This window comes from Saccopteryx bilineata, chromosome 5 (assembly GCF_036850765.1).
Source record: "Saccopteryx bilineata isolate mSacBil1 chromosome 5, mSacBil1_pri_phased_curated, whole genome shotgun sequence".
In the NCBI taxonomy this organism is placed as follows: Eukaryota; Metazoa; Chordata; class Mammalia; order Chiroptera; family Emballonuridae; genus Saccopteryx; species Saccopteryx bilineata.
In genome coordinates this window covers 53196587-53212915 of record NC_089494.1, presented here as the reverse complement: position 1 = coordinate 53212915, position 16329 = coordinate 53196587, and the positions used below count along the sequence as shown (strand labels likewise).

The window sequence follows — 16329 nt, the reverse complement described above, 5'->3', positions numbered from 1 at the left end:
AGTAAATGGATCAGAGTTGCTTCTAATCAATAATGCTGCTCCATCCTAAAGTACAATTCCAGTTTGAGAATATGACGCTAATAACTCCTGTCATTTCACTCCTTCTTTGTTGTTGTTGCCATTTTTACTCTAAATACTAAGGTGACCAATTGTCCTCCTTTAGGGAGAACAGTCCTTCTTTTATAAGTTTTGTCCTCCCTCAAAAAATATCCCCCTACATGTCCTCCTTTTTGGTATCGGAAGACTAATCTGTAAATGTCCATACTTGATTGATGCAGAGTTGATCCATTGCATGTAATGTAATGTATTTGTATCTCAATGAGTACTTTTTTATTACAATTATTATTAAAAATTAATAGGCATGTAAACATAAGTACAATATAAAATATTACAAATGTTTTTATTGTGCATTTATATTAGTGTATTATTGTTGCAATGAATAAAATGTTTCCTGTACAGTGGTGCCTTGAGATACGAACAGATCAATATATGAATTTTTTTAAGATATAAGCTGCAACTCAGTCCGTATTTTTGTTGGAGATCCGAGCAAAATTCCGAGATACGAGTAGTGATTCGGGAAGCTGCCGCTAGTTGGTGCGCTGGTGCACGGGTCCAGTATCAGCAGTTTGATATACAAGTTGACTGACTGATGAGCTCGGTTACAGAACCAATTAAATTCGTATCGCAAGGCACCACTGTATTTACGATATTGTTTTCTTCAATTTATTTTTGTCCTCCTTTTCATTGTAAAAAAGTTGATAACCTTATAAATATGTATTTCTGCTACATCTTCTTGGTGATGAGAGTTTAGAGTTACTTCAGCTGAACCTGTATCATACATTGCCCTCTTCAATCACAATAGTTCATTGAAATTAGTTATAGGATTATTATACAGTTCTCCTTTCTTCTTTGCTTTCTGCTTCTTAACATTATATTCTTCCACTACTGAGGATCATGTTTCCCATCAACCAAAGAGGAAAAAAAAAGTAGCTTAACTTCCAATCTTTCAATTGTTTGCATTTACAACTTCAGATTTTAATATCTGGACATCTGTCTGGATTGGGAGAGACCGAAGTTATGTGTCTATACATGTAAAATTAATTATCATATAGTTATTTCCTAATTGTGAAGTTAAGGTAATTTCTAGTCCTACATCTATAAAAACTGGAGGAAGTAGCAGGAAGTGCTAATGTGAGTCTTACATTTTTGTCAACAGATTATGATTAAGCAGTTCAAGCTTTCTTCTCTTCTGTTGAACAACAAAGATAATATTCTGATTTAGTTTTTGCCATAAAAACATGTGGATTTTAGTGAAATTTCTACTGAATCACAATTTTCTGGAAATGTTACCACTTCTTAAATTGAATTCTTAGAACAATGGCACTCATTAAAAAGAGCAGCAGCAATATTTTAAATACGTTTGATTTTTTTTAAATCCACAGTTGTAGAACTAATGTACTTGGAAAGAAGAACAAACTATAGTACCATGATGGAAAAAAAAAAAGGATTCTCTAAAATTAATTTTAAAAACACTGCACATAAATAAAAACAAGGCCCTGACCAGTTGGCTCAGTGGTAGAGTGTTGGCCTGGCGTGCGGAAGTCCCGGGTTCAATTCCGGCCAGGGCACACAGGAGAGGCGCCCATCTGCTTCTCCATCCCTCCCCCTCTCCTTCCTCCCTGTCTCTCTCTTCCCCTCCCGCAGCCGAGGCTCCATTGGAGCAAAAGATGGCCCGGGTGCTAGGGATGGCTCCTTGGCCTCTGCCCCAGGAGCTAGAGTGGCTCTGGTCGCGACAGAGCGATGCCCCGGATGGGCAGAGCATCACCCCCTGGTGGGCGTGCAGGGTGGATCCCAGACAGGCGCATGCGGGAGTCTGCCTCCCTGTTTCCAGCTTCAGAAAAAAGAAAAAAAAATGAAAACAAATTTTCAAATCAACTTCCATCATAGGAATCATAACTTAACAATCTTCATAGAGATTAGTGTCAGAAAACTTTTCATAGTGTATAGGAAGCAATATAGGTCCCAGAGTCACAGGAAACTTGTGAACCAGAAATTTCATTAGATGTTGAGATGGCCAAAGAAACAGAAATTGTTTTCCAGGTTCTAAATAATTGATAACTTATGAACAAGTGTATGCTTATTTTTCAGTATAGTTTAATAAAAACATGATGTCATATTCATTTGCTAATATTTCTACCATCATAGATGGTGAGTCATAGTGTAGAATCTAAAGCATTCCTTTTTTTTAAGACTTTATTCATTTTAGAGAGGGGGGAGACAAAGAAGGGGGAGGAGCAGAAAGCATCAACTCCCATAAGTGCCTTGACCAGGCAAGCCCAGGGTTTTGAACCGGCGACCTCAGCATTCTAGGTTGACACTGTATCCACTGCGCCACCAATGGTCAGGCCCATAGAGTAGAATCTAAATTGTCATACTGAGGCCCTGGCCGGTTGGCTCAGCGGTAGAGCGTCGGCCTGGAGTGTGGGGGACCTGGGTTCGATTCCCGGCCAGGGCACATAGGAGAAGCGCCCATTTGCTTCTCCATCCCCCTCCCCCTCCTTCCTCTTTGTCTCTCTCTTCCCCTCCCGCAGCCAAGGCTCCATTGGAGCAAAAGATGGCCCGGGTGCTGGGGATGGCTCCTTGGCCTCTGCCCCAGGCGCTAGAGTGGCTCTGGTCTCGGCAGAGCGACCCCCCGGAGGGGCAGAGCATCCCCCCTGGTGGGCAGAGCGGCGCCCCTGGTGGGCGTGCCGGGTGGATCCCGGTCAGGCGCATGCGGGAGTCTGTCTGACTGTCTCTCCCCGTTTCCAGCTTCAGAAAAATACAAAAAAAATATAAAAAATTAAAAAATAAATAAATAAATTGTCATACTGAGTAACAAATTAGTAGAAGATGGATTGGAGAAAACTAAAAAAAAAAAAAAAAAATCCATGACTGTAAAAAGAATATTAATACAATTAAGCATACAAGTCTGTATGCAGAAATGAGAGGAGGAAACTCTTTCACCTTTTTTCCCACAGAAGAGTAGATTTCTTAGCACATCACTGAATATGCTGTCCCATTCTAGAGCTTTAATGAAAGAAATCAATGAAACAGTAGAGAATAGATACTTTAGTTTACCAATGTTTTTGCATGTGTTACAGAATTTAAAGATTGTTTCTATGGACTCAAAAAGGTGTTCTAAAATGTTATGTTTTATGATAATGCCTATGAGATATTTTCTGTAAATATCTAGCTATAACAGCTCGAGTTTTCCATAGTCAAGGTATACTTGAATAAACCTTTTTATTTTTTTTTAATTTTATTTATTCATTTTTTTAGAGAGGAGAGAGAGAGGGAGAGAGATAGAGAGGGAAAGAGAGACAGAGAAAGAGAAGGGGGAGGAGCTGGAAGCATCAACTCCCATATGTGCCTTGACCAGGCAAGCCCAGGGTTTCGAACTGGCGACCTCAGCATTTCCAGGTCGACGCTTTATCCACTGCGCCACCACAGGTCAGGCATTGAATAAACCTTATTTTACTTTAAACTTTGTCTCTATTTTTGTCTACCCTTTAAAAATGCACATATTATAAATGCACTAAAAAACAAAATATCATGTTTAAATAAAGCAATGTACTTGTAAAGTTAGATACAGTAAAAGATCAAAAAAATCCATTTCCAAACAAATATACTGCTCACAAAAATTAGGGGATATTTTAATGCTTCATATTCATTTTGAAATATCCCCTAATTTTTGTGAGCAGTATATTTAAAGCCCTTCATTGAGTCTATTTTACCAAATTAAAAAATATATTACAAAATTGTTTCATAGCTTTCATGAGTAGCAAGATTTTAATTGCCAATATGTACTTAAAAGTAGAATTCTAGCACTGTCAATTTTGAAAAGCTGAAACTCTGTTTGAGTCAATGTTACATTTTTAAAAGCAAGACAGTTTTAGCAATGGAAAAAAAGGTTCCCTCATATCACTGCTCCAAATACAGACTACACAAAAGACCATAATTATATAATTTGGTTATCATTAGTCATGAAGATTTTAGATTTAGAGCTACTTGTTTTGACAATTCTAATCCTAGAATACTAGAAAAGTCTTAAGTCAAAGTACAAATTAAAGTAATAGTAACAAAATGAAAATGTCTTCTTTCTATGATGCAGAAAAATGTCACTTTAGTAATTTTTTTTTTAAACCTAGTTATCAGTAATTTTATTTCTTAAATGATCATTCAGTGGCTCTGTGTGGACAAAACTCAAAATATACTTGGTATGTACCTATATTATTATATCCTACATCAATGTTGAATATCAGGTCATGAAGCTCTACTCTAGAGTGACTATATCACCCTCTTCTAAAATGAAATGACAAATTCATTTTTGAAATCAATTGATAAAATGAAAGTCAGCTAACTTGGCTCTAAAATGTCACGTAAACACAAAGTCACTTTTCAAATTTCTTAAAGATATATACATAAATATTCACTATCATAAATCTTTATACATTCAAGTTACTACAGAAAACAATAGAACAAATAGAAACCAAACAAACACATTGTGTTCTGCTAAAAGGAAGAAAAATCTAAAATAGGTTGTAATATGGGATATAATTTGTCCGGTACAGATGTCCATCCACTCATTAGGTTAGGACATAAATGACCTGATGATTGTCAATGTTTAATTTTCATCAATGTTAATTAATGTGTAAATTGTTATTTCCTTTTGTAGGATTGTTTCTTTACCTAGAGAACAACCAAAAGTCTGTCATTTCTAAACCTTTCAATGGATCTTGGAAACATATTTATTTCTCTAATTCATTCAAATGATGTGAAGATGGTTCCCTTTTTTAAAGTTAGGCTCTGTTGAATGTGGTTTGCACTATTAGTGTGCTGTTATACTAGCACACTGTAATGCCATGTATTACTTCAAGTGTAAGAAAATATGTAAACAACACTATTTAGATATATAAATATCATTAAATACATTCAAATGGATGAAAGTAGACAGCATTTCACCTCGAAACAATGTTTAATACAATTTTTATTTTTAAAAAATTATAGATAGCAAAATAGTGACATTGAATTTACTGAGATGTTGCATTTTATAAAATCGTATGTAAACTCAGTATTAAACATGATTCCTAGAAAATCTGTTTCTCATGGGATAGGATTCCTGCAGCTATTACCATAGAAAAGCAAATATATTTTCATTTGAAATATGCAAGTATGCTAAGCAACTGCCTGTAAATATTCATATATACATTTTTATCCAAATTTTAAATCTGATTTTTAAATTATGACATAATTAAAATAAAACATATAAACATAGTGTGCTGAAACACTAAACAGAATTAGTAGCATACACAGAAAAAAATGTACATGTTTAAATAGAAGGTGAGTAGAAACTCAACTAAAGTTTTACTCAGCTACTTATGTTATGCTTAGCATAAAATGGGTCTCTTGAACCACCTTGCTAATGTCTATTTTATCTCATGAGCTATTCTGTACTCTCAGAAAAAATGAATTGTTTCATTTAAATGCAGAAATCTTTAATAAGTTTGTATGCTAATAGCATTTTACCATATATGCATTGTTTCTTAAAGAAATATTCATTAAGACATAAAGAATAAATACAATGGAGCATAATTGTTTATCATATTAATCCTCATGTTATTTTTTTCAAAATCAAATCACAAAGAAATAAGTGCCAGTAATAATCTCTCTATTTATCCAGTAAAAATTTTATTTCTGCAAGTTCCCTGGCAAGCAGCTTTTCTGTTACCTTTCTGCAAATCTAAACAACACAAACAGAAGTATAAAAGAAGCCATGTAGTATAACAAGGAAGTGAATTCTCTTTCTCATAGAGTTGCCTTACTTTATATAAAAAATATAGGTGCAAAAAATATATATATATATTTATCTTTCAAGAAAATTGTTAGCTGAACTAACATGTTTTAATTTTTAAGAGAGATTTTTCTAAAGGAAACGCTAGTCCACAAAATCAGTACCAATAATTTCTCATGTTAATAGTCAAATGTTGGGTGGAGAACAAAAACACAGAATCGAGCAGAGAGCTTACTCACATTCCTTTCAGGCGTTGCCACATTTTTTCAGTGTGTTCTCCTATAAGATATTTAAAAGTGGTGTTTTCCAAATCTTCAGTTTCTGTAGCAGTAGATCCCATGATGGTCCTCCTAGTGCAATAATACAGTTACAGTCAGTTTCAACAGCTAGAACAAGCATTTCTCAGTCCACTACAAATCTCAGTTAGACAGTAGCATCCCTTATCTATCAAAACATTGCAGATTTACAAAGCTGAAGGCAGCCTTTGCCAGAATTGCTATTGACTTTGACAGGCATATCCACTGCTCACTACTACATCACACCCCCTCCCCTTGGTCCGCCCCAAGCAGACGGCAGTATAAACAGATCTTCTGACCTCACAGAAACAATCCGCACATGTGAGCCTGCTACTATACTACTGACCGACTGGGCGCTCCAGCTCTCCCCAAAAGCAGCTCATCTATTACTGTTCCGTGCACAGAAGCACATCAGAATTCCTACAGTTTACAAGATCTGTTATGCACAAGAGAAACGTGAATGACTTTAGCGCAGCAGAAGCTGAATTCCTCTCTACCAATGGAAGGAGAGCAGATGTAACAAGAAAACAGATGGCAGGAATTAGTATCAGCAGCACCACCCTGAGAAAAAAGTGCCTGCTTTAAATGCCAAGGTTTTTGTCTCTTAATTGATCTGGAACCAACAGTTAAAAATATATCATGCTCTAACAAGAAAAAAAATGGCAACAAATATTGACGACAGCAATAAGGAAATAATATCTAGAGCCATACAGAAGACAGACCACAGTGCTCCACAGGTTGTTACTGATGCTGTGATCATGCTTATTCACCTTCTCCTAGCAACTCCACACAGTAGGTAACTGCCAATTTAACCAGCGGAAAGCACAACAGTTGTACACAGACTGCTCTGTGAATCCTTTTAGGATTAAAAAAATAAAATGAAACTAATGCATACACTTTTATGTGCGTGTTAACGAAAAGGGTGTGTGTGTGTGTGTGTGTGTGTGTGTGTGTGTCTGTGTAGAGGGGAGGCAGGGAAGAGAAGAGAAATTGATGCTGGGCTGCTTTTGCATTTTAGAAGAAAAATGAAAGTGGACGTAAACGGAATTATAAGTGAGTTTTCTGCCTAGCTCCAAACACATGGTGAGCTTTCTTAGAAACAAGCAAGATGTTAACTATAAGCTCCATAACAGCTATTGCTATCTACAAACTACTAAGAAAAAAAATATATTTCAAAGCAATATTTCTTCTTGTTTGTTTGGAAACTCAGATGTAGTTTTATTTCTCCCTGCAAGAAAAACTTGTCTGTTACCTTGAGATTTAAGGTAAAGCTACTCCTAAATGGTAGAGAGATAACAGTGTAACTTATAGAGTGCTTAATATGTCAGACACTGTTCCCAGTACCTAACAGTGTTACCTTTCTAATTTATATATAAAACCTGTAAGGTGAGTAATAGTCCCATTTAAGACTTGAGAAAACTGAGAAACAGACATTCCCCAGATTTAAAGCAGGCCTTTACAGTAGGCACTTTGATTTAACTGACAAGTAGCATGCCTATACAGTTACTTTGTCTATAGTCAAAATAGTAATATGTATGTAAAAATAATCTTTGCAAAATTTTATACAAAGTGTCTTCTGACTTACAAATTAGAAGAGGTTAGCTTTTCTGCACTACCCAGAGAGGGTTCCACACCATGTTTTCTGGGTTCTTGTTGCAACTTAAAGGGAAATTTTCACAATATTCAGAGCCCTTGATGTCCTGCGAATAAAGGAACAGGATGTTCTTAATTCTTTGAAACAGGAATCCACTTAAGTGGCACCAACCTTGACTTCCAAATGGAATAGTCATCTCCAGAAGGAAAAGTGAAGACATTACCGCATAAATCGAAAGAGAACCTGTGTCACAACTTTGACTGGCACCTCATGCCAATGAAAACCCTGCTGATGTCACTGATATCCTCCAGGAATACTGGCCAATAAGCTCTGTTGAAGTTTGCTGCTGCCACTGGAGCCCCTCCTAGTGCTGCTGCTTCATGCCTGGACCCTTAGACTCCGGCAGCGTTCTGGGAGCCTTGGCTTCTGGTGACTCTTGCCCCCGTGGCTAACCACCAGTCTTTTGCAGAGGAAGCCTTTTAACCTGCCTCTTGTGGCTCTGTTTAACACAGACTCTCCTCTGCACTATGTGAACATTGCCACCCCCATGCAACAATAAGGGAGCTCATATGGTGGAGGCTGGCCCCGGAAGCTCTGCAAATGTGTATAACCATCTCCCAGGAGCACCCGTGGGAGGTCACTCCTCTCATAGTTCTACAGAGATCTTGAAGAAACTGGTAAGAAAGAACAGGCTACTGCAAAGGCTATGACCAGAAGGAATTTCAGGGTAAATGGACTATTCCAGCACTCAAATTAACTGCTTATTCAACCAGAGCTCAAAGTCTGGCTTGCAAGAGCAGGTGCCCTCCATGTCCATTCAGTTTTCTGCGGAAGATTGGAGTGTTCAGCTGCCCCTGAGGTCTGGTCTGCATCCCCAACTATGCTGGCCATGAAATGGGTAGGAAAAACCCTTGAGTGGTTTTAAACTGTTTTTCTACAGACTCTTAAACAGAAAATGGAAAGAAGGTTGACAGAAAAAAAATGTTTTGGGAACAAGAGGGGTGGGGGGAATTAAATCAAGCGATGCTTCAGTTTCTTTTCTCCAACAAGCTGTTTTTGGAACTTGATCTGAATTTAATGTCTTTAGCTGGCCTGCCTGTGGTGGCGCAGTGGATAAAGTGTCGACCTGGAATGCTGAGGGTGCTGATTCGAAACCCTGGGCTTGCCTGGTCAAGGCACATATGGGAGTTGATGCTTCCTGCTCCTCCCTCCTTCTCTCTCTCTCTCTCTCTCTCTCTCTCTCTCTCCTCTCTAAAATGAATAAATAAAATCTTTTTTAAAAATGTCTTTAGCTGCAGTATTACATAATCAGAACTCCAATCCTGAGTTTTTACCAGAGTTGTCAGAAAACTGAAAATACCAATTTTACCTTCACTGTGGTTTTACTTTAAGGAGATAGTCAACAAATATCTGAATTCTGCTCTCAAAGATGAGTCACAGTGAAAATCCCCATAAAAACCAAGGACTCCATCATTGCTATTTTATGAGCCAAAATCCTTTAGGTTATAACTTCTTTCAGGCCAGAGATAATTTTTTAATATTGCCATGAAATTTCAAGCCCTCACTTGGGCCAGATTACCAATAAAATTGCAGTGTAAAGAATAAGGACTATAAGTGGAGACCTGGAATGCTGAGGTCACCGGTTCAAGCCCTGGCTGCCCTGGTCAAGGCACATATGGGAGTTGATGCTTCCTGCTCCTCCACCTTTCTCTCTCTCTCACTTTTTCTCTCTCTCTCCTCTCTAAAATGAATAAAATCTTAAAAATAAAAAAGAATAAGGACCATTATCCTTAGGTTTGTATTAGTGAATCTTTTCATTAAAACTAATTTACCCTTTTCTTTCACTATTTCACTTCTGTCATATATTGATATTTAAGAAGTCAGAGTACAGTAATGCCTCGGTTTTCGTGGACTTCAGTTATCGTGGATTTTAGTTTTCATCCATTTTTTCCGCAAAATATTTGTCTCGGATTTCATCGGTGTGCCCACTGCTAATTTTGGAAAAACAGAGGGCGACCCACGCGTTCTCCTGCTCAGTGTGGCATTGTTTCTCATTGTGTGAGCATCATGCCGCTCGTCTAGCCAAACAGTTCCATTGCTTTCCAGTGTTTTTTGCTTTTTTTTATTGATTGCAAGTGCTAATACTACAATTACGTGTAAGTGATTACTGCAGACAGTGACTGCATTTACATTGATTCATATGGAAATAATTGCCTCCAGTTTTTGTTGGTTTGGATTTTGCCAATTGTTTTCGGATGGTTATTGATGAAACCAGAGGTATCGCTGTATATTAATTACACAGTTTATCCACAAAAATGGTTAATTATTGCATTAATTGTTTTACAAAGTCAAGTGAAAAACTGAACAATAAACTGCATAAAATAGCTTATTATTTAAATCCCTAACCAAGATAATCTGTGTCTTTAGTCAGTCTTAAAATGTTATTTCTGTTAATGTAGCAAATTCAAACCACTTTTATTTTCTGGTTTATAACTAATGTCTATAGGAGGTATTACTAAAATAAAAATAAAATAAATAACATTAAAAAGAACTGACTAGAACTCAGGGACTATCGCACAACTTTTTTTTTCTAATTAATATGTGTTGAGACAAATCTGAGATGTTGAGAGTTTAACCATAAAATTAAACTAAGCCAAAAAATTCTTACATGAAAAAGGAAATAATACAATAATACAGGAGTATAAGAAATTAAAATATGCTCGCCAAAACAAAACAGTCAATAAAGTTCTGGGGAAAATTGAGAAAATCATCCTAAATATAGGGTAAAAATTGCTCTAATATGTCTTTTGCCTCTCATATGTTCCATCTCTCTTGCTTTAACTCTATATATTCATGTAAATTATCTGTTACAATAAATAATTTCTAATATTATTACCTAATATTTTATAGAAATGTTGACAAATAATTATTTCAGTAATCTATTTAAAAATAGATATAATGAAGCATAGATTCTGAATCCAAACTACCTGGGTTTAAATTTCTATTCTTTCATTTAAAGAGTTATGTGATCTTTTGAAAGTTACTATTATGTGTCTGTTTCCTCATGTATAAAGGATCATAATATCTTCCTTATAAGGTTGATGTAAACATTAAATGAGTTAATATACATACAGAACTTAGGCCATTATCTGGCAGATAGTAACTAGTAAATTGTTAACATTTATTATTACTGCTACTATTGTGTGACTTTTTTCCTTTAGATTATATAGTATAATTATTTCAATAAGTTTACTGATAATGAACTACATATTTCCAAAATAATGTCATATAGTATTATTGCTTTCATGTTTTGTTGGTGTTATTTTTTTAAAAAAAAACAACTTTATATTCTTATTTATAAGTGAAACTGTTCTAAATATTTGTGGCATTAACTTTATTGGTTTTCATATTAAGATTATACTAGGACCATGTAATAAATTAGAAGGGCAAATGATTTTAAATTTCCAAGTCTACAACCAGCAAACCATCACACAGTCACAAAATAAATCATGACATAATTAGAAGCACCAAATTCAGAAAGCATACCATTAAAATATTCTCCTAAAATAATTACATGAGTCAGTCTATATGAAAAAACAAAAATGTAATTTGGTATTAAAATCAGACAAATGACCCTAACCTAGCTGGGTAGATTAAAAGTAGAGAAAAACCCATTAAGAATATAAAAAAAGCTAAACAGTATTATCAATAAATTTGAACTAACTGACATTATTAGTACATTTCACTCAACAACAGCAAAATATACATTATTTTAAAGTGCACACATTGAACATTTACCAAAAGAAATCACATTCTGGTCCATAAAAAAGTATCAAATTTAAAAGGATTTAAATTATACAAAGTATGTTCCTTGACCCTAATGGAGTTAAATTATAAATAAGTACCAGCACTCTGGAAAATTCTGATATACTTGGATATCAAATAATACACTTTTAAGTAACCTATGGATCAACAAATAAGAGAAATTAGAAAGCATTTTGAACTGAATGAAAATGAAAACACAAAATACAAAAATCTGTGAGATGCAGCTGAAGCAGTAGTACCTAAAGGGAAATTTATAGCATTATATAATTGTATTAGAAATGAAAAAAAAATCTCATATCAATTATCTTAGGATCCACATTGAGAAACTTGAAAAGGCCCTAGCTGATTGGCTCAGTGGTAGAGCGTCGGCCCAGCGTGTGAATGTCCTGGATTCAATTTCCAGTCAGGGCACACAGAAATGCCTATCTGCTTCTCCACCCTTCCCCTCTCACTTCTCTATCTATCTATCTATCTATCTATCATATCTCTCTCTCTCTCTTTCTCTTCTTCCTCCTCCTCCTCCTCCTCCCCTCTTTCAGCCATGGCTCTATTGGAGCGAGTTGGCCCCGGGTGCTAAGGATGATCTATGGCCTCTGCCTCAGATGCTAAAAAATGGCTCTGGTTGCAATGGAGCGAGGTCCCCAGATGGGCAGAGCATTGCCTCCTAGTGGGCATTCCTAGTGGATCCTAGTTGGGGCATATGTGGGAGTCTGTCTCTGCCTCCCCTCCTTTTACTAAAAATTTTTTAAAAATAGAAACTTGAAAAAGATGACCAAATAAACATAAAATAAATAAAAATAAGAAAATAAATATCAGAACAAAATCAATGAAATAGAAAACACAACAGAGACAATAAAATAAAAAAACTGCCTCAGACAAAAAAATAAAAAACTGTCTCTTTGGAAAAATATTAATTAAATTGATATACTTTGTCATATTAGTAAATACAATAAGATATCAAGAACTGCGACATTTATGAGATTTCGCCATTTATATAAGTTATTACATCAGCCTACTACAGCTTTCTGAAAGCTAATAAAAGTCACTTGTGGATTATGGACAAAAGAAATTTTATTTATTACTCACACCAAAATCAGCAGCCAGAGTAATGGCAATATTTGTGCAGTTTCCTTGACTTCCAATTCCCACAAGGTGATGTGAAGACAGCAAGATAATACCTGCATACACAGTGAATTGCATTATATGAGAACCCTTGAGCTTAAGGAACCTGGATTTTTGCAATGGGCCGTAAGCATGCCAGACCTTTTCTCCAGAGGGAAATATTATCTTTATTAAACTAACCTGTCATTCACCCCAGAGGGTATACTAAAATCCTCAAAAGAGGATTAAGAAAAGTATTTGCAATGCATATAACATTGCCAATACAGGTTTTATAACTAAACTATGTAAATAACTTCTAGAAACCCCAAAGAAAAACACAAGCAGTTAGTAAAAAAAATTTTTTAAATAACAGATAAAACTATGAAGAAGAACCTCACTGAAGTAGAAACATGAAGAACAGACTGACAGATGTCAGAGGGAATGGGATTGGAGAAATTGCTGAAAAAGATGAAGGGATTAAGCAAAGAAAAAATTTATAGACACAGACAAAAGCGAGGGGATTGCAGAAGGGAAAAGGCGGTGGGGGAGGAGGGGGGACAGATGACGATAAAGACAGGGTGGTGAACACACAGTGCAGAATACAGGTGATGGATTATAGAATCGTACACCTGAGACCTGTATGATTTTATTAACCAATGTCACCCCAATAAATTCAATTAAAAAAGACAAGAAGCATAATAGCTGTTAAAAATTACTAGTATTTAGTGAAATTTAAAAGTGACCATAAAGATATGCTCTTTCATACCCAAAAATTAGGGGGATGAAGATTTGGGAATACTAGATACTGAGAAGGATGTGGAGCAACAGGAGCTTTATTTCCTGTTAATGAGTATTGGCAAAAGCGTTTTGGAAAGCAATTCACCAATATCTAGAAAATGAAGATGTACACATTCTAAAATACTTTCCCACATGTATAAAGAAAATATCTTATTCTATCTTGGCCACTATAACAAAATACAGTGGCCAAACTACAGACTGGATGGGTGGTTTATAATAATCACAAATTTATTTCTTACAGTTCTGGAAGCTGGGTTGTCCAAGATAAATGCACTAAAAATTTAGTGTCTGGTGACAGCCCGCTTCTTGGTTCATGCATGGGAGGCCATCTTCTCACTGTGTCCTCACATGTTTAAAGGGGCAAGGGAGCTCGCTGGGGTCTCTTTTATAAGGTCGCTAATCCTATTTATGAAGGCTCCAACCTCATCACCTGACCATTTCCCCAAAGCTCCACTTACCAATATCATTACTTTGGGAATTAGGTTTCAACATATGAATTTGGAAAGGGGAGGGGGACACAAACTTTCAGGCCATTGCAGGAGACACACACAAGAATATTTATAGTGGCAAAAAATGTTAACTACTTAACTTCCCATTAAATGAAAAATGGGTAAATGTTGGCATATTCACAAAATAGAATATAATATGGCAGTGTATATGTATAATTTGTAAAAAAAAAAAAAAAAACAACTACATATGTAGATAAATTTCAAGAATAATGTAAAGAAAAAAATCAAATCTAGTAGGAATTAAGACAATATTATTATGATTTTTTTAACTAATTGGAAAATACATATGTAGTTAGTAAAAGTTTAAAGAAGTGAATAGAATGGTAAACACTAAACTCTGGATAATGGTAATATCTGGCAAGGAAAGAGGAAAAATGCAATTGAAGTTCTTCAACTGTTCTTGAAGTGTTTTATTTCTTAAGCAGAGTGTAAAAATACAGGCTTATAGGTAATATCTTTATACTTTTTGGTACTTTTGAAATGTTTAATTTAAAAATTGTTTTAAATATCTAGAGACAGAAAAGTCTGAACAAAAAGCTCTGATGAGATTGTAAATCAAACTAAAATATAAAATAACTTAATTGATGACATACAAGAAAAATAAACTCCTGATGCTAATATTGGGACATTTTCCTTTAAGCAGACTGGTTTAAAAACTACAAAGTAAATTTCCTAGGTGTCTACCTAAGGGAGAAAAATAAAAATCCACAGAGACCTTCACTCAAATATTCATAACAAAATTATTCATAATAACCAAAGAGTGGAAACAATTTGAATATCCATCAACTGATGAATATTCACCAACTGATAAATATTTATCAACTAATGAATATTACTAACAAAATGTGATAAATCAAAAGAATTGAATACTATCTAGCAATAAAAAGGAATGAAATCCTGACACATGTAGCAAATGTATAAATCTTAAAACCATTATTTCTAAGTGAAAGAATTCAGAAAAGGCAAATTTATAGTCAGAAAGAAAACTAGTAGTTATCTGGAGCTAGGGGTAGAAATGAGATTAACAGTAAATGGATATGAGGAATCTTCTCAGGATGAAAAAATGTACCAAAGCTGGATTATGATAAAAATTGTACAAAAGTCTTGGGACTGCATACTTAAAAAGGATAAATTTTATGGTGCATAAATTATACCTCAATAAATTTATCTAAAAAGCAAGGAATAAAGAATTCTATTTTTCTCAATAAGCCCCAAACATGCAGTATGTTCTACATCAGTGATTTTTTTAATTTTTTTTAATTTTTATTTTATTTATTCATTTTTTTTAGAGAAGAGAGAGAGAGAGAGAGAGGGAGAGAGAGGAGAGAGACAGAGAGAGAGAAGGAAGGAGGAGCTGGAAGCATCAACTCCCATATGTGCCTTGACCAGGCAAGCCCAGGGTTTCGAACCAGCAACCTCAGCATTCCAGGTCGACGCTTTATCCACTGCGCCACCACAGGTCAGGCCCATCAGTGATTTTTTTAAAAATTGATTTTAGCGAGAAAGGAAGAGAGAGATACAGACAGGGATATTGATCTTTTTCTGTAGGTGCCCTCACTGGGGATCAAACCTGCACCCTCTGCATTTCAGAAGGATGCTAAACAACCGAGCTATCTGACCAGGACAAGTAAGTGATTTTCAACTGGTGTGCCAAAAGTTTTTGAACATGCAATACCTGATTATTTAGTCAGGGGCACTGACCTCTTTTCCCTTAGATTGTCGAATTTAAAAAATGACAACAGCCAACACGACAATAGTTGTCTGGTGTGAATGAATCAAAATTATACCTATTTTTTGTCAGATAGGCAAAATTACATTTTTTGGTGTGCTGGAGAATTTTAGTAATTAGTTTATGTGTCTCATGAGATGAAAAAGGTTGAAAATTGTTGCTCTGTATTGATAATATTTAAATAATTATAATGTCAAATGCTACTTACCAGTTTTCAATTTTTAGAATTCAACCTCTAGGCAAAACAAAATTTTATTTTAGTTATAGAATAAAATATAAATGTCCTGAACCTTAATACAAGTGATGGTACAGATGTCAAATATTGGGAGAAACCAGTATGATGAGAGGTGGAGGGAAGTTTATAATCACTGACATTCTTGTTTATATAAAGGGAATTCAGTGACCCTGTTTGAAGTTGATCAATCAAGATATAGAATGTAAAAAAAAAAAAAAAAGATATAGAATGTAAGTGTAAACTTCTTAAATAAGTGAAAGTATAATATCATTGTTACCAATAGGAACCAGAAATAATAATTCAGCTTTAAAAAAATTGAAAGAAAAGACAAGTTTCTGGCCTTTCAGAGTATGAACACATGAAGAAATATTTGATGTTGATAGATCAAGATACTAGTTCGAGCTCCACAAAT

General features: G+C 35.2%; 1 protein-coding gene across 3 annotated transcripts in view; it reads right to left on the bottom strand.

The window, feature by feature from the left end:
* PDE1A (phosphodiesterase 1A) overlaps window positions 1–12650 on the bottom strand; it is a 403386-nt gene extending 390736 nt beyond the window's left edge. Inside the window, exons 1-2 of one of the 3 annotated variants that reach the window (XM_066280225.1) lie at window positions 12632–12650; window positions 6070–6180 (exon numbers count right to left, since the gene is read on the bottom strand). In XM_066280225.1, the coding sequence (XP_066136322.1) occupies window positions 6070–6170 (101 nt within the window). In that variant the 5' untranslated portion in view covers window positions 6171–6180; window positions 12632–12650. The other 2 variants (XM_066280223.1, XM_066280222.1) reach the window with 2 other exon arrangements.
* Window positions 12651–16329: the final 3679 nt, after the last annotated feature.